A 17,281-nucleotide genomic window follows, 5' to 3' on the forward strand; every position below is an offset into this window, starting at 1 on the left:
TTGGTTGTGCACTATCAGGGTGACTTTTTGGGAGTCTCAGTTATCAGTTTTCTGGCTTCAGCTTATCTGGAGTCAGCCTATAGTCTGGTGGTCAGCATATAGCTAACTTATCTGCAAACCAGCTCAAGAATGTGGCTCAGTATTATCTATAGCTCTTGAGGAGAAACTACAGGTCCTTTACTCTGTATGGCTAAACTATTATGATTTTGTGTTGTTGGACTGTTTTCCTTTGTTTCTGGGTTTTTCTCATGTCTCTAATTAAATTTGTTCTTTGGAACTCAGGGAAAACCCAAGAGTTTAAAGCTCTTTTACCACCAAGAGGCAGGATCTATCCCACAGGGTCCTGCTTGGTTTCAGACTCAGTGAAAAGGAAAATAGTTAGATTTTTGTTTTCTTTAAGCAGACCTCTTGTCCATTCTGCCTTGGTTTATACTTCAGATTATGAGCATATTTTGAATTCTTCACAAGAACAGTAATTATAAATTCCAGGTTGCTGTTGACTCACTATGTGTAGAGTATCCGCTGATTTGAAGATAATGCCTTGTTTCATTGCACTTCTGCAGAGTTATGTGAATCTCTAGACATTGAAGAAGGAAACTTTGCTTTTCAGAATGGAAATCTTCAGTGTATTGAAGATTTTAGGAATATTAGTAGTTTTCTCCAGTTTGGTTCACCGTATTCCTAATTCATTTTGATAATGAGGATCAGCCAATACTGTTTAATTGTTGTGAGAAGTCTTTGAGTGGATGGAAAGCTAGTAGTTCAGTATCTGTTCTTAAGGAAAATTGATCATTGTGGAGGACAACATAGAGGTGGTAAGGTATACTGGTACCTGCCGTAAAAGTTATTGAAATTTGGAGGTGGAATTGTGAGCTGAATGCTGAAGGAAAGCTCATTTGAAGGAATGGAACTTAAATAAAAGCCAAGCAAATGGGACCATTTTGGGGCAGGACAATGCTGAGAAAGTATTCAAAGTGTAGTAAACAGTGCATACTGGCCTCATTATGAGGTGATTCATTGAGGGAGTCTTTGAGCAGTTCCTTTTTCCCATTTTTCATTTGTTCATTCTTTTTTCCTCTCAGTTTACAATTGGCATATAGTTCTGTGTATGATTAAGGTATATAGCACAATGATTTGACTTACGTACATCATAAAATGATTACCACGTAAGCTTAGTGAATATCCGTCATCTCATATAGATACAAAATAAAAGAAAAAAATTTTTTTCTTGTGAGAACTCTTAAGATATACTATTTTAAGAATTTTCATATATAACATAAAGCAATATTAATTATGTTAATCATGTACCTTACATCTCTCGAAGACAGAGATTCGCTCAGTTGTGTCTGACTCTTTGCAACCCCACAGACTGTAGGCTGCCAGGCTCTCCATGGAATTCTCCAGGCAGGAATACTGGAGTTGGTTGCCATTCCCTTCTCCAGGGATCAAACCTGGGTCTCCCGCATTGCAGGCAAGTTCTTTACCATCTGAGCCACCAGGGAAGCCCTCGTAGTAATTTATCTTCTAACTGGAAGTTGTACCTTTTGACCACCTTCATCTGCCCACCCCGTCTCTGGTAACCTCAAATCTGATCTCTCTTTCTATGAGTTTGAGCATTCTTAAAAGAAAAATGTTATGAAAAGATAATATAGACTTCATGTACATGCAGGATTGTTAGAAATGAGGAAATAGAGGCATGGAGATCATTTTGGAGGCCAGTTGACAATAGCCTCAAGCATGTGGTAATGAGAATGGAAAGGAAGGGTCCAATGGAACAGCGATCCTGGAAGCAAAATTCAAAGGATTTAGAGGCTTTCAGTCTGGATAGAGGGCTTTCCATGGGGTCATGAAAGAGTCAACACAACCTAATGACTAAACAGCAACAAAATCTGGAGAGGAGAGAGGAGAAACTAGCAGACTCTAGGGGTCTAGGTTTCGAATTTGGGTGACAGGATGTTGGTACCATTGATTGAAATGGTGAGGTAAAGAGGGAAAGTTGGTTAAGAGATTAGAAGGGGGTGCTGCAGGCCAAAAGGTTACGCTGAGTTTAATTTTAGATTTGTTTATTTGTAAACGGGGGTATTGATGTGGAAAGTTAATCCTGTGGGTGTTTGGTGATGTGCTGACCCTGGTGGCTCAGGCCATAAAGAATCTGCCTGCAATGCAGGAGACTAGGGTTTGACCCCTGGGTCAGGAAGATCCACTCCAGTATTCTTGCCTGGGAAACTCCATGGAGAGAGGAGCCTGGCAGCCTACAGTCTGTCGGGTCTCAAAGAGTCTGACACAGCTGAGCACCATACCCAACATATAGGCCTGTCCAGTTAACCTTTTCATCCCACAAAGGATGCTCCCTTTGCCCTTTTGTACTCGGTTCTCTTGCTCTGTTTGCTGACTCCCGGTAACTTTTGATGTATTTTCTGTTGGTGACTTTTGATATATTTTCTGTTCCTATAGTTTTTTCTACAATACTGTATGAATGGAATTTTTATAGTATGTAGCTATTTTGGTGTTTGACTTGTTTCACTTAGAATAATATTTTTGAGAGTTGTCCAGTTGCCTATGTATCAGTAATTCATCATTTTTTTATTGCTCAGGAATATTCCAAATTTGTTTGTCCATTTACTAGTTAATGACTATTTAGATTATTTCCAGATTTTGTCTCTTACGGATAAAGTTACTGTGATCATTTACATACGTGTAGGCTTATGTTTTCATTTCTTCTGAGTAAATACCTAAGAGTACAGTTGCTGGTAATGTGCTAAGTGTATGTTTAACCTCCTAAGAAACTTATCAAACTGTTTTGCATTCCTGTCAGGAGTGTTTGAAAGTTCCGGTCCCTTTGTATCCTCATAAGCACTGGCACTGTTTATTTTAATTTTAGCTCAGTAGGTGTATAGTGGCATGTCATCTGTTCATATTTTTATTTGTCTTTCATTTATCTTTGAAGTATATGTTCAATACCATTTGTCTGTTTTTCAGTTGGGTTATTTGTTGTCTTACTGAGGTGTAAGTAGTTCTTTATCCAAGTTCTTCATCAGTTACATATTTTACAGCTCTTTTCCCCCATGCTTGTATTGTTTGTAGCCGAAAAGATTTTAATTTTGATGAAGTCCAGCTTATCAACTTTTTTCCTTTCTGGGTCATATTTTTTGTGTCCTGTCCAAAAGTTAAATAATTGATGTCTTTAAAGTCATGAAGATTTTTCTCTTGTATTCTTCTCAGTAAGTTCTGTATGTGTCATAAATGTTAAAAGGAAGAACTGCTTTATATATATAATAAATGTTTTATATGCTTTGGTCTATGTCCATTTAGAATTAATTTTTATATATAGTGCAAGGTAAGGATTGAGATTTTTTTTTTTAGCATACAGATGTCCAGTTGTCATATCAAGTATTAATTGATTTGAGCATAGTGCTAATGCAGAAAAGAACGGTCTCTGTCTACTTAGAGTATCCTGAGATGCTCTGAAAGACAGACATGTAAAAATATAAATTGTAGCATGATATGATAGGTGAAAGTATGAGCCTATGGTATTAAAATTTAGATCCTGGCTCTACCATCATTTTAGCACAAGTGGCCATTTTTCTGTGCTGAATAGCAACCTTGGACGTTGATAAAATGATTAACCTTAGGATGATCAAGTATCTGAGGAGTGTCATCTTACCCATTTTAAAGATGAAGATACCATGGTGGTGGAGGCTAATTAACTTGCCCAAGGTCACAGCACTGGCAGGATTTTGAATGTGTTTGAAACTGGTTATACATCATGGAGCATTTGTTTCAGGCTCAGTCTAAGGTAAATTGCAGTGTGCTACATTGAATATTTGTCCAGAACAGAGACTGTCTTGTTTACTGTTCTGTTCCTATTGCCTGCCGCTGAAGAACTCAGCAAACATTTACTGGATGAATGAAGAAGGCTGCTGTTAAAACTGTAAAGCACGATATGCGAATTAGATTATATGATACATGAGGATGTTGAAAGTTGTGTTTTCCAAAATTTTTAGTGTTGTTTTTGTTAAAGCTTTGACTTGAGAAACCACTAATGAGTAAATCAGTAGTATTTGTTTTCTCTACTGTGTTTCTGTTGCTGCTGGAAGATTGAATATAAGAAACATAATTTTGTTGGTCAAAAATTGCCAAATAATTGTAGTTTCCTATCACTCAGCCCGTTAAAGCCTTAGATTATTTTACCTCCCTCTTTGCTAAGCTGCTGTTTCCTATATCTCAATTGGATGAAAATAAATATAAACAGGATAAACTAAAAGAACACTCGTTTATTGAATAGATTGAATATTTATCACGCGCTTGGCACTGTGCTTAATGGTGTCTAATCTTTAAGGAGCTCACAGACAAGTAGAGGTCAGTATAAATCAGTGATTGAGTGATAATTAGAATATATCGTGAGTGTGGTGAGATTTCTTTTATGGCTTGTATCAGTCCAGCAGTAAAAAGGGAGCACTTCGAACAGAAAATGTAAGCACTCATTTGACATTTTTTGATGAAGGTGGATTTTACTAAAATTATTAATGCTAAAGAACCATGAGTTGCTACCACTAGGTGAAACATTTTAAAAAAATACTATATGCTAGTCATACTATTAAACTATCAACTTCTAATTATCAGGAACAGTGTCCGATTCATCCCTTTTTCATAGTTATGTTATTTGTGAATAGAATAGCATACTTCAGAAATAATTGTTAAGATGTATTGAGCAGCATTTTTAGAAATTCAGACACTTAGGTCTATTTTTCATACCTTTATTTAAAATAGTTTAACCCCCTATTTAATCTTGGTCATAATTATTTTTTTTTTCTAAGTTTATGGGCATTGGGTTGCATAGAAAGTTGTCATAAAAACTGACAAGCAGATTGTGGCTGTTTTGGATAGTCTTTTGCTAACTGTTTTGGAAATAGTTCTCAGTTTTGGTCATCAGGTTCTTTTGAGAATCTGAGAACCTAGGAAAAGTAAGATTTTTTTTTTAATACAATTTGACACATAAAGAGAACTCTTTCTTTGATAACAACTAGGTGGGAAAAGGTATTTTAAAATATGAGACCCCAATTACCTCTCACTGGATTAGGAATCAAGTGATATTCTTGGTCCAGTTCTACTATTTACTTATTAGGATTATCTTGGGCATGTCCCTTAAACATTTCTTGTTCAAGATTGTTTTGAGAATCACATGAGGTCATGAAATACAAGTGTTTAACTGCAAAGCATATATCAACTGTAACTAGTATCCTTTAAGATGAAGTTATATAGTCATTATTATACTGGTATTTAAGTAACACTAGTTATTTTTCTTAGCTTTAAAAAAATGTTATTTAATACATTGTTTATTAAAATGTCTTATTCAGCAATTCTTATATTTATAATAAATCAAAGTAAAGTTTATTAGTGCCTTTGATTGCACAAGTCAAATTCTGATACTTGAAGCTAAACAACATACAAAATTCTAGAGTATTGGGTCAACTTTGTCGTATGCTATTTAAGATGCACTCTGTGTACTTGTGTGCTTGTTTTGTCCCTCTGCTTATGAGGTTTAAATGAATTTGACATGTCTTCTCTTAGATGGAGATGGTGATGGAGATGGAGCAACTGGAAAGAAGAAGAAAAAGAAGAAGAAGAAGAGAGGACGTTAGTGTCTTTAGTTGATCCTACTTGCCAAATTACAAGTGGTTATTAATCAGCAGGCTTGAAGAGTAGGTTTGAAGTTGCCTAAGATCCTGGTATATGTTAGGGAAATAAATGATGGCCTAATAGAGTTAGAATTTAGTGAAACTTACTAGTATTATTTTCTTCAGTTATTATTTAGTCAAAGGATAATAATAAGTTTGTTGCATTTTACTGCAAGTTAGGGATGAATTCTTAAAGAACTTTATAATTTAAAATTTGAATAATTCAGATAATTTTGTCAGTGATGACTTAAATAATGCCACCATGTGGTAATAGAATAAACAGTTTGCAGTTCACCTACCAGTTTTGATATTAAAGAGATTCTTGACATAGTTAATGAGGAATCCCATTATTTAAAATTTGTGAATATGGTGAATTTTTATTAGTAATATTTGTATTGTGCTATTTCACATTCACTTAAAATATGATCCTACTTGTATTTTGTTTCTGTAAATAATACAGCCAAACATCTTAAGGGACCTGAAACTCTTAGGGAGAATAAGGGGTGACTGTGGTATTGGGGAACAAACATTGGGTTGGGAATCAGAATGAGTTGTAATCTTGGATGCCCTTTGGCATCAGGGACCATTGATTGTCTGGCTAAATCTTTAGGATAAAATTTTATGAATGAGAATATTGAGGGTTTGACTTTCATTTTTATCTCTGTGTTGAAAATACTCAAATTATGTTTTTTGAAAAGCTGTTAGCTCTGCTAGATATTTCCCTGATAAATCTCAGGTGTAGATGGCATTGCTTTCTTTCTAGTCAGGCATCTATTCTGGTTAGATCCTTCTACTCAGGACATCATTTCTGCCTCTAGCATAATCTGTATTTAATGAGCATAGGTTATTTGCTTTCTAGGAATCTTCTAGGAATTATAATGTCATATTCCTTCCATTCAAAAATTGTTCATAGAGTGCTTTTAAGACATAATGTTACCTGAAAATGGCTTGAGAAAGATCTATTTCCCCAGATACTCTAAAATTGCTTCCTAATGAAGATAGGTAAGCAGGAAGGAGTGTTAAGAGGCTGCTTTGTATTTGCCCTTGGTAGACTCTTCCACTGAGGGCATTTTAGTGTGATACCATCCGCGTTTATTGTACCTCCTCTAAGGAGGTTGTTGAACTTGCTGTTCATTATATTTCTTTATGAACACTCTTGAAAGACCTCTTTTTGTCTGATCTTAGTATCAAGAATAATTGTGCTTTTCGTGAGTAGTTAAAGTGTTTTGTTGTAGAAATATGAAGTATGCAAATAATCTAAACCCCCCCAACCCCTTTTTGTTTTTTATTGACTGCTAGAGGATTTAGAGCCAAATCTAGTTTTGTATTGGCCTTATTTTAGGTTCTTTCTGTGTTTTGATTTTTTTGCTTTCTAATTTGCTTTGAATGTGTCTTATTTGTGTCATAAATCACTTCTGAAATAATCCAAATAATGTAATCAGGAGCAGTTTACATTTTCCTCATCTATAAAGTGAGAGAATCGTAAGTGATAGTTAATAATTAAGTGCAATACAGATACTTAAAATTGTCATAGTTTTAGATAATAACTTGGACATAGTAGATTATAATCATCAAAGGTTATCCAAGATTTCATCTAGTTCTTCGTTTTGTAGATGAGGAAACTGAGGCTTAGCACATTTAGCCATTTGTCCAAGTCACAGCTAATAAGTGGTAAAGGCTAGGCTTCAACTTATTTTGATTACAAATTATTTGAGTTTTCTCTGATGATCTTTTTGAGTCCTTTATCTTGTCTTAGTAATTTGTGGACAATATAAAAAGCATCTTTATTAGATTTGTAGATGAAATAAATTTCAGGATTATGAGATAATCCTTTGATTGACAAAAAAACAAGATTTCAAAAGAAAACTGAATTAACAATCTGAAATTTAAATAGACGTATAAAATTAGTATAAGGTGATAGGTAGGATCCTAAGGATTTTGGATGCTTGTACAATGTGAAGGAAAATGCTAGGAATCCAGAACTTTAAGTAGCAGCAGGATTTTTAGAATCAACAGGGTAGTCTTATAATTATACCTTATTTGAACTATTAGTAGAAGTCAAATCTAGTACCAAATTAAACACTTAGAAGGCTGGTGAGTATGAGTGAAAGTGTTAAGAACCATATCCCTTAAAGTGGCTTCTTGTCACAGAGAGGAAGGAAGCAGTAGAAAAGAAGAGTAAAATTTTTTTAACTGCAAAGACTAAAGTAGAGCTAACAGATGAAAGTAATGGGGATATTACTTTATAGCAGCTATAGTTCTCCCAGAATGAATGGATTTTAGCTGGGGAGATAATGACTGCCTTCATTGTCAGGCATGTAGTGCCTTCTGTCAGGGATGTTAGAGGATTCCTGGACTTGAATGTGAAGCTTAAGTAGGTGACATCTAAGGTCATTTTTATTTCAAAATTCTAAATGTTCCCTCTCAGGAGGAACCTAAAATGGTGTTTCCCAAGTTTACTTGCCCATAGAACAATTCTAAACATTACACAAAAAGAGGAAAATAGTGTTCGTGAAATACTGAGTATTCCATTAAAAGAAGGAACCAAAAAGTGGTTTGTAGTTAAATGATTTGGCTCAGTTGTCATAAAATATGTATTAAAATTTCAGATAAAAAACCTGTAACATAAGACAGGTTATAATCAAAAGATAACCACACACTTCAACTTGGTAGTTGGTAAATGCTGCAGGTATACATTGAAAGCAATGTATTGTATAAATTATGTAACTTTCTGACATTCCTTGGATACAGCATTGTTCTTTATAGAGTAAGAAGTATATAACTAGGTCTTATGCAGACTTTTAGAAGACACATCTCTAAACATTTTTAAAAAGCATTTTGGAACAGTGGTGTCTTAGAATATAGTTTGGGAAATAATGTGTCCTTAAAAAATATGCCAAGTACTGAAACTTTCCAAGTATTTGGAAATTTGTATGTGGTTCCTAAAGTCTTTCAGCACTGAGAATGTATATTTAACTTTTATACATAATATACCCTTCTAATAATTTTTTTACCTGTTTTATTAATACATAATGGCTTTTTATTTTATTGCTGTAGGATTTCTTATTTTCTTGTCGCTGCTTTGATTTTTATTTGTGAAAGCTGCTTCTATATGCTATTCCATTTCCAGTATAGTAAGTGAAGACAAAAACATTAGAAGTGTTCTTTGTGCCAAAGCATATACTATTTAAATACATAATGGAATTATGAGGAGTTGAATATTTTTATTCCCAAATAAGAGAAGGTGGCCACTGTGGTGAAATATCTTCTGTTTTTGACTGTAAAAGTGATAACAAGGAGGTTCCTTAGTCAGGACATGTAATAACAATTAGGAACTGAGAAAAACTGTAATGATAACTGCTAATTTTGTTTTTAACTACAGAAGTTAATGCTTTATTTGTATCTCACAGCAAAAGTTCAAACAGACCCTCCCTCAGTTCCAATATGTGACCTGTATCCTAATGGTGTATTTCCCAAAGGACAAGAATGCGAATACCCACCCACACAAGATGGGTAAGGATCACAAAATAACTTCCAGTTTGACGTTCAAAAATTGTAGCTTAGCAATAAAGTGGATTTGATTTTTCTTGAAACTTTGCTCTACTACCTAAATAAAAAAACTTATGAATTTGTTTCAGAGGAAATACAGTAGAAGCCCTCTTATCCAAAGTGATTGGGACCAGTAGTTGGTTAATCGTTACTGATAAGAGTTAACTTAAAGCAGGCATTTGTTTTTCATCATTGTTGATCCTTAAGTGTAGATTGCATTGGACTCCACTTTTTTTTCCTGTGAGCTATATCCATAATGCACTGAGTCCGTTTCATTTTGAGTTTCAGTGAACAGCAAGAACTAAGTAATCTGAGGGCTGATGGCTGTATCTTTACATCTTTTTTCTGAAATCATTTCCATTTGACAGAAGTGTTTTTTGAAAACTTCTCTAGAGTAGTCAATTTAGTTTTCATAGAAACAATTGTTTTTAGTAATGTATAATTAAATTACATCATTGCAGTAGCAAGTACAGATGATTTATACTGGTTTGGGCACAGATCACTTGATTTTTGGAAGTGTTCTGAAAGAGTACGTTTTTTTCTGGTTAGCAGACAAGCTAAGAGTCTGGATGCTGGGACCAAACTATCTACATTTGAATCCCAGTTCTAACACTTACTAGCTTTGTGACTTGGGCAAGTAATTTATCATGTTTGTGCTTTCATATCCTAATCCATAACATGGGCACTTCATAGCATTGTTGAGAGGAATAATATTTAGTATTTAGTAGAGTGATAGACACATAGTAAGCATTAAGTAAGTGTTAGCTACTGTTAGAACAGGATCCCAATCACTAATATTCAGAATACAGTGGGCATTGGTCCATATAATTTACAGGGATAATCAGGAGCATTGGTTGCAATAGTTGCAATAATCCAGTGGTTGCAATAGTTGGTTAAGAAAGCTTCTACTGTCCCATTGTTTCCTTGACCTACATAAAGACATCATTGTTTTTCTTTAAACTTAGAAAGGAACATGATGTTATGTTTTATTGCATGGGCATTTTTTCTTTGAATTTGAATACATCAGTCACTATCCCTATCTTAAGCATTTTAGAATATCATAAACATGGAGTTTTGTATTAATTACCTAAATTTTCATGGTACATACAATGTGATCACACTTATTTTTTAATGTGATCTTATTTATTTATTTATTTAGCTTGCTTGTTTCCTCTTTCTTCCAGACCCATGTAACCACCTAGCAGGTAGCCTTCCATATTTTCCTATGGTGACGTATGTGTACATCTGTCTCTACTTGTGTAAGGAGAGTGTTTTCGTCATTGTCTGGTGTACAAAAGTAGGATTGTAGGTACACTTTTTTCTCCTCCGTGCTTTTCTCATCAGGGCTGCATCTTGGAAGTCCCTCCAAGTCAATCAAAATATTGATCGATTATTAAGCTCTGTTATTCTTTTGAATGGCTGCATAATATTCTGTGGTGTGATCATACAGTGCTTTATTCCACCATTTTAATTGATGAGCATTCACTTTGCCTCCAGTTTTGGTGTTTTTTTTGCCATTATAAACCATTTGCAATAAGGCATGTACATATATTTATGCATATATATGTATATATACATATATGTATTTGGATAGACACATATATCTCCATATATGCCAGCAGTTTTATTATGTGATAGTTCTTCAGGAGTGGAATTGCCAAATTAATATATTAATATTTTATGATTCCCACATTGCTAGTGATTTTGAGCCTCTTTTGATTATTGGTTTTATTCTTTTGCTCTTACGGAAATTTAAAGATTTTAAATAACAGTATGTATTCATATTTTGTACTTTTGTGTTCTTAGAAATCTCTTATTTTCTTAAAACTTTTTTTTTTGTTTTATCACATCTTGAATTGGTCTGGAATTTTTGGTGTAAGGTCGGGAGTGCTAATTTTATTTTGTTTTAAATGGGTAGTCAGTTTGTGTTACAGTTGTTTGTTTAGTAGTTTTGTTCTATTTAATTGAATGACCACCTTTGCCATATACTGCTCTCATGCAATGGAACTCTCTTCTCTTGCATAATGGAACCAATTTCTGTATTATTTATTCTGTTCACTCATCTCTTTGTCTATTTCTGTACTATTTATTTTGATAATCTGATGAGTCAGTGTGCTTCTCTGCCATACAGCCCAACCAAACATAATTCTTACAGTTTTTTTAGGTACTTTTGGTCATATTTTTAGTTTTAACACACATATGCACAGAAAAATGCCCTTCTTACTGGAATCCCATCATAATTATGTATTTGTTTCAGAAAAGTGACAGTTGTATCATAGTATCCAATGTCATTATATATTTTCCAACCCATTCTGATTTTTTTTAACATACATCCTCTTTTTTTTTGGTTATATTTGTTTGTAAACATTTTATTCTATTACTGATGTGAACGAGATATTTTTATTTCCATTTCTGTTTTCTAATTGCTGAAGGGCCAGAAAGCCATTGATTTCCTATACTTGTCAATACACTGTTAATAGGAAACTGGAAGTAATGTTTAATACAAGGAGAAAACTGAAATTTTGTGTATCTTAGAAACTACCCTTTCCTTTTTGGTGTCATTTTCTGATGCAGATTAAACATTGTGTAAGTAAAGTAGCTTCTGCTTTTGAAACAATACAGGAAGATGTTACATATTATTATATCTCTTGGAGAAATAATGCGTGTACTGGTTTTCTGAAGTATTTGAGAGGTGTTCATTTTTGGGTGGGCTACCAGAGAAGTAGATGTTGTGTCCTTTCCATGGCTGCCACATATGCAGGCTCCTGATGTCAGTTTCTTTCACTTAGGTAAGATGATATTCAGATTCTTTTGGTGTATCATTATTATTTTCCCTCTTGTAATTGGTAATTTTGGGGAAGTTACTTTGAGAATGTAAACATCTCATTCCTTAGGAACATCTTCCTTACATGTAGAAATTCATGATTTTGGGAATCAGTTTTTACTAGGATGGTTGTTGCTCTTAAATTTTTTTTAACATTTTATGTGCATTTTCTGTGTTACTAAAGTTTTTTGAAACCAATTTTTAATGGCTATAATGCTGTTCTGTCTGTATCTAGCCTAATTTTATTAATTATTTCCCTATTTTCAAATATTAATACTATTTTCAGTTTTTTACCACTAGAAAAATTTCTGTGGTGAACATCTTGGTATGTTAATTGAATCTGATTTTTCTCATTTCGGATCACTAGAAATGGAACAAAGAATTATTTGAAATTCTTGATTTATATTTCTAAATTGAGTAGGCAGTTTTTTGGGACATTTGTTAATTTTCCAAGCAGTACATATTCATTGTCATACAATTAGGAAATATAGATAAGCAAAAGAGAAAATTAAAAATTTCCATAAATCTGCCTGTGAATTAAAATCAGTTTACTGTCTACTATGAGTTTTACCTTATTTGATCACTTGGTTAATGTGGTTATAGCCAGCTGTTTCTTATTTAAAATTCTTTTTGCAGTTTCCAAGTAATCTATAGGGTACTGTTAGAATATTCTTTTTTTTTTTTAAGTCTTAATTATTTTAATATCTGTTGATGATCCTTGCTTTGTCAGTTATTTTATGAGGACTTCAGAATGCTGAATATCTAATTCTGACATTTTTTCTACAGTTGTTTTTTTTTTTTAATTTATTTAAATTGGAGGTTAATTACTTTACAATACACTTATTTGTTAACATTATTCTAGAAGAATTTTCCTTTACCAGCTATAGTTGGGAACCAACTGTACTGTCTTCTCATAGACAGTGTAAACACACTTTTTTTTTTCCCGCCAAGCTGTATGGCTTGTGGAATCTTAGTTCCCTGACCAGGGAATGAACCCAGGCCCTTGGCAGTGGAGAGTGGAGAATTCTAAAGGCTGGACTACCGGGGAATTCCCTCTTTTTCTCTTTAAATACCACTTTTCACAGGAAGGAGTTGATGTCAGCATGTGTACTTAATTTTTTCTGGGCTAATGACATGTGTTTTTTTAAGATACACATTTTTAAATGGTTTTGGTAAGTGTGACATGTAGTACCTTAAAATGCAAATAGTGGCTCAGATGGTTAAGAATCTGTCTGCAATGCGGGAGACCTGAGTTCAGTCCCTGGGTCAGGAAGATCCCTGGAGAAGGGAATGGCAACCCACTCCAGTATTCTTGCCTGGAGGATCCCATGGATAGAGGAGCCTTTCAGATACCTTTGTGTCTTTTGGTCTTCTATTTTTTCTGCTTTTAACACATCCAGTAATAAAAATGATGAAATATTTAAGATTCAGAAATCAAAGAGGTGTGAAGAATTTACATATTCTATAAACATTTCCTGTAAAGATTCTGTTGAAAGCAACTGTTTTGATAGTTCTGTTTTGACATAATTTTGTAAAAAAGCATATGTCACCTGTCAGTTTAATTAATTCCTTTCTAAAATATTTATGACTTACAATGGTTTTTAAATTTTTGTCTATCTTAATTATTTTAATATCTGTTGATGATCCTTGCTTTGTCAATTATTTTATGAGGACTTCAGAATGCTGAATATCTAATTCTGACATTTTTTCTACAGTTGTTTTTTTTTTAATTTATTTAAATTAAAAATCAAACTTAGGAAAAGGGAGACTCCTTCATATTTTCTCTCTCACTTGGACCTTGAATTAAAATTATAGACCCTGACAGTAGGTTCTCCAGTATCTCTAATGACTTTCATCTTAAATTCAAGACTTAGCAAAATAATTTATTTAAATTCAGTTTTTGATCAGTAGTTCTTTACTGGCAGTGCAGAACATTACATAACCTTGTGAAGAATCCACTGCTTCAAGAGGCAGCTATGCAACCTTCAGAAGTGTAAGATAGTCATGAGATCTGTTGACTTCAATATTGGGGATCTTATTGTATCATGTTCTGATTGTAAAATGTCAAATAGCATTTGACATTTAATTAAACTTATGTTTTAACCTATAAGAAATCACTTTGAAGAATCTTAACAGTTGGATTGAGAAGAAATTGGGAATTCATAATGACCAATTCTCTTTTCGTTGCCTGAATACATGATATCCATCAGTTCCCTGTGGACATAGCCTTTTGTCTTACCACTCTATCAAACATTAGTTGATACTTTTGCTTTCCACAAAATCTTTGGCTTTTGAAGCAAAAGATGCTTCAGCCTTTGCTGCCAGGTATGGCTATAGCTATATGTGCCAGAATTATCTGAAAATAAAGCCAGTACTCTTGTGCCTAAGAATGATTTATTCTTAGAACATTTGGGTTCCTGGTTTTCTGGGAAGAGATTTGGACTTGTGGGAGAGAAAAGGCTAGACTGATAAGTGTGTAATGGGTTTAAAACTGACCTTAAACTGGTGGTACTGTAATATTTCAGTTTTCTGAAAATATCAGTAGATAGATCCAAAATATATTTCCAAACAGTAAACAGCTAAAGAAGCCTCTGTGATTCTTAAATACTCCAAGTTTCACATAGGACAGCTCCTTCGGGCCTGTGTAGCAAATCAGAGGTGGTAGATGTTGGCACAGGTAGCTGCTGCTGCAATAGGAAGTAATCATAGTGAACTTGATGATGACACACAGAAAAACTCAAAGCATTTTGAGTCACTATTTTAGCAGGCTGCAGCTTAAAGCAGTTGGGTAAACTCTTATAGAGACTCAGATTGTAAATATTTTAGGTCTTGAGTATTAATTCATTGCTGTTGAGCGTGAAAGTAGCTATGGATGATATGTAAATAAATGGGCATAGCTATGTCACAGAATGGTTTTATTTACAAAATAGGTGCCAGGCTGGATTTGCCTGCAGGCTGTAGTTTGCTGACCGCCAACTTTGAGGCAAATAAAAATTATTTCTTGAAGGCATCACTCTTACACTAAGTATAATTTTTACTTCAGTGATCACTGACTTGTGAATTTTATATTCAGTATTGCTTAAGAATCTGTGAAAACTATAAGAACAAAAGACTTTCATTTGAAAAGTTACTGTTTTTGAAATGTACTGCTTAAAAAGGGAGTCAGTAGATCTCTTCATTCCCAAATACTGAATATAAAAATCAGTTACCCTAGCAGCTTTAGAATATGAGCCATCTCCTTCAAGGAAGATGTTTTATATATGTGTGTGTGTGTGTGTGTGTGTGTGTGTGTGTGTGTGTGTGTGTATAAAATTAGAAAAATCCTACAAAAGCACATAATTTATGTTTTTGGGTTTAGTACTTGCCCTATTGGTGAAGTTAAATGCTAATATTTGGTTTACCTTTAAAATTTATATTACCTGGAGTGAAAGAATGACTCTTTTTCTAAGAGTCTTATGAAAGGTTTAACTTGATTTGGCTTGGTTGTAACTGTATTTCAGAAACTTTGCTGACTTTTAATAAAAATCTGAGTATGTAATTTTTTGCCTGGAATATCTTAGTGTATTTTATCTCAGCTATTATGCTTATTTTGCTGTTTCTTAAATAACTAATGCTATACTGTGCATACTATAAAGGCGAACAGCTGCTTGGAGAACTACAAGTGAAGAAAAGAAAGCATTAGATCAAGCTAGTGAAGAGATTTGGAATGATTTTCGAGAAGCTGCAGAAGCACATCGACAAGTTAGAAAATATGTTATGAGCTGGATCAAGCCTGGGATGACAATGATAGAAATCTGGTAAAAGGAACATGTTTCTGTAAGAATGTGATAAAAAAGTGTTTTTAGCTCTGACTCTTCAGGTTTATAATGTTTGTCTTTGATAACTGCCTTGTCAAAGATCTTTAAATGAAGGCTCTAGAAATACCTTCTGTAATCCTCATAGTGTTGATGTAACGAGGAAACCGTAAGAGGGTGTTTGCGTCTCATCCATCCTGTTCTGTGCTCGTGTTCGCATACGTACAGGTGCACGCATCCCTGGCTCTTATTTTCTGTTTGGAAACCTGTTATTTTGCTAGCCAACAAGTAATATTAAATTAAAATTCTGGGACACAAAACATTTAGAATGCAATGAAGAAAGTGATTATTTCTCCAGTTTTCCCCTTGAGAAATAATTAGCTGTAGGGCAACTTAATTCTCTGATTCTAAGAATTTTTAAAACTTGCAACATTGAGAAAAATGTAATCAGCCTTTAGTCTAAGTCAAGAATCTTATTTCCTGATAAGCTGAAAGTGGATCATGTTTTTCTAGTGGATTTCTAGTGGGTTAAATTCTCTTTATATTTTTAGAGATGAACTGTTTTCATAGTAGTTATTTAGTCGGAGAACTGTTACTTAGTCACATCCAGATGGTGCTCAGATCACTCCCAGAAAGTAATTTAAGAGTTTCAGTCAACTTTCTGAACTTGATGAGCTGTAAGGTACATCAAGGGTAAGAATGTAAAAGTAAAGAAGTTCTTTCTCTTTTTTTAGTGAGAAGTTGGAAGACTGTTCACGAAAGTTAATAAAAGAGAATGGATTAAACGCAGGCCTGGCATTTCCTACCGGGTGTTCTCTGAATAACTGTGCTGCCCATTATACTCCCAATGCTGGTGACACAACAGTATTACAGTATGATGACATCTGTAAGATAGACTTTGGAACACATATAAGTGGTGAGTTCTTAGAAATAATTCCTTGGGTAGGGCTGTAGATGTTGAACTCTTTGAACATTTTCCCTTTTTGATGTCTCACTTTTCAGTAGAGCTATTAATATGTTGAGGCAGATTTTGAGATTTATGTTAAAGCATCCTACTTAATGGAATTCAGTGAAAACTGTTGGGTAATTGAGGTTTGTTACCTCTTACAGCAAGGACTGAAAAATAGAATCTTACATTTTCATTCAGGTCATTGTTTCAGGCTTTTTTATTCATATAACAACAGTAAACATTTACTCAGAACCTTTGAGTTTACCAACCTTTGTATATAATTGTTAGCTTTTCTCAGTTCTTTCCTACACCCTGTTAGGTAAGTACCTTTTACTTTCACTTAACAGGTGAGAAAGCAAAGCTCAGATTTAAACACTTGAGGTCTTACTAACTGGAGAAGCTAGTTGATGGTTAGTGCCCTGTGCACCTGTACATTTTCTCTGCCCGCTTGTGCTACTTAGTTCTCCAGGCTTTCTCAGTTTGATTT

The 17,281-nt window shown here is 34.0% G+C and overlaps 1 protein-coding gene across 1 annotated transcript in view; it reads left to right on the forward strand.

Moving 5' to 3' along the window:
• The window catches only part of METAP2 (methionyl aminopeptidase 2), a 30,695-nt gene that overhangs the window by 5,171 nt on the left and 8,243 nt on the right, over nt 1-17,281 (forward strand). The window contains exons 3-6 of the mRNA XM_004006265.6: nt 5,572-5,637; nt 9,089-9,191; nt 15,687-15,848; nt 16,580-16,761. Coding sequence (XP_004006314.1) covers nt 5,572-5,637; nt 9,089-9,191; nt 15,687-15,848; nt 16,580-16,761 — 513 coding nt within the window. The remainder of the gene's footprint in view (nt 1-5,571; nt 5,638-9,088; nt 9,192-15,686; nt 15,849-16,579; nt 16,762-17,281) is intronic.

Source organism: Ovis aries, chromosome 3 (genome assembly GCF_016772045.2).
Source record: "Ovis aries strain OAR_USU_Benz2616 breed Rambouillet chromosome 3, ARS-UI_Ramb_v3.0, whole genome shotgun sequence".
Taxonomy (NCBI): domain Eukaryota; kingdom Metazoa; phylum Chordata; class Mammalia; order Artiodactyla; family Bovidae; genus Ovis; species Ovis aries.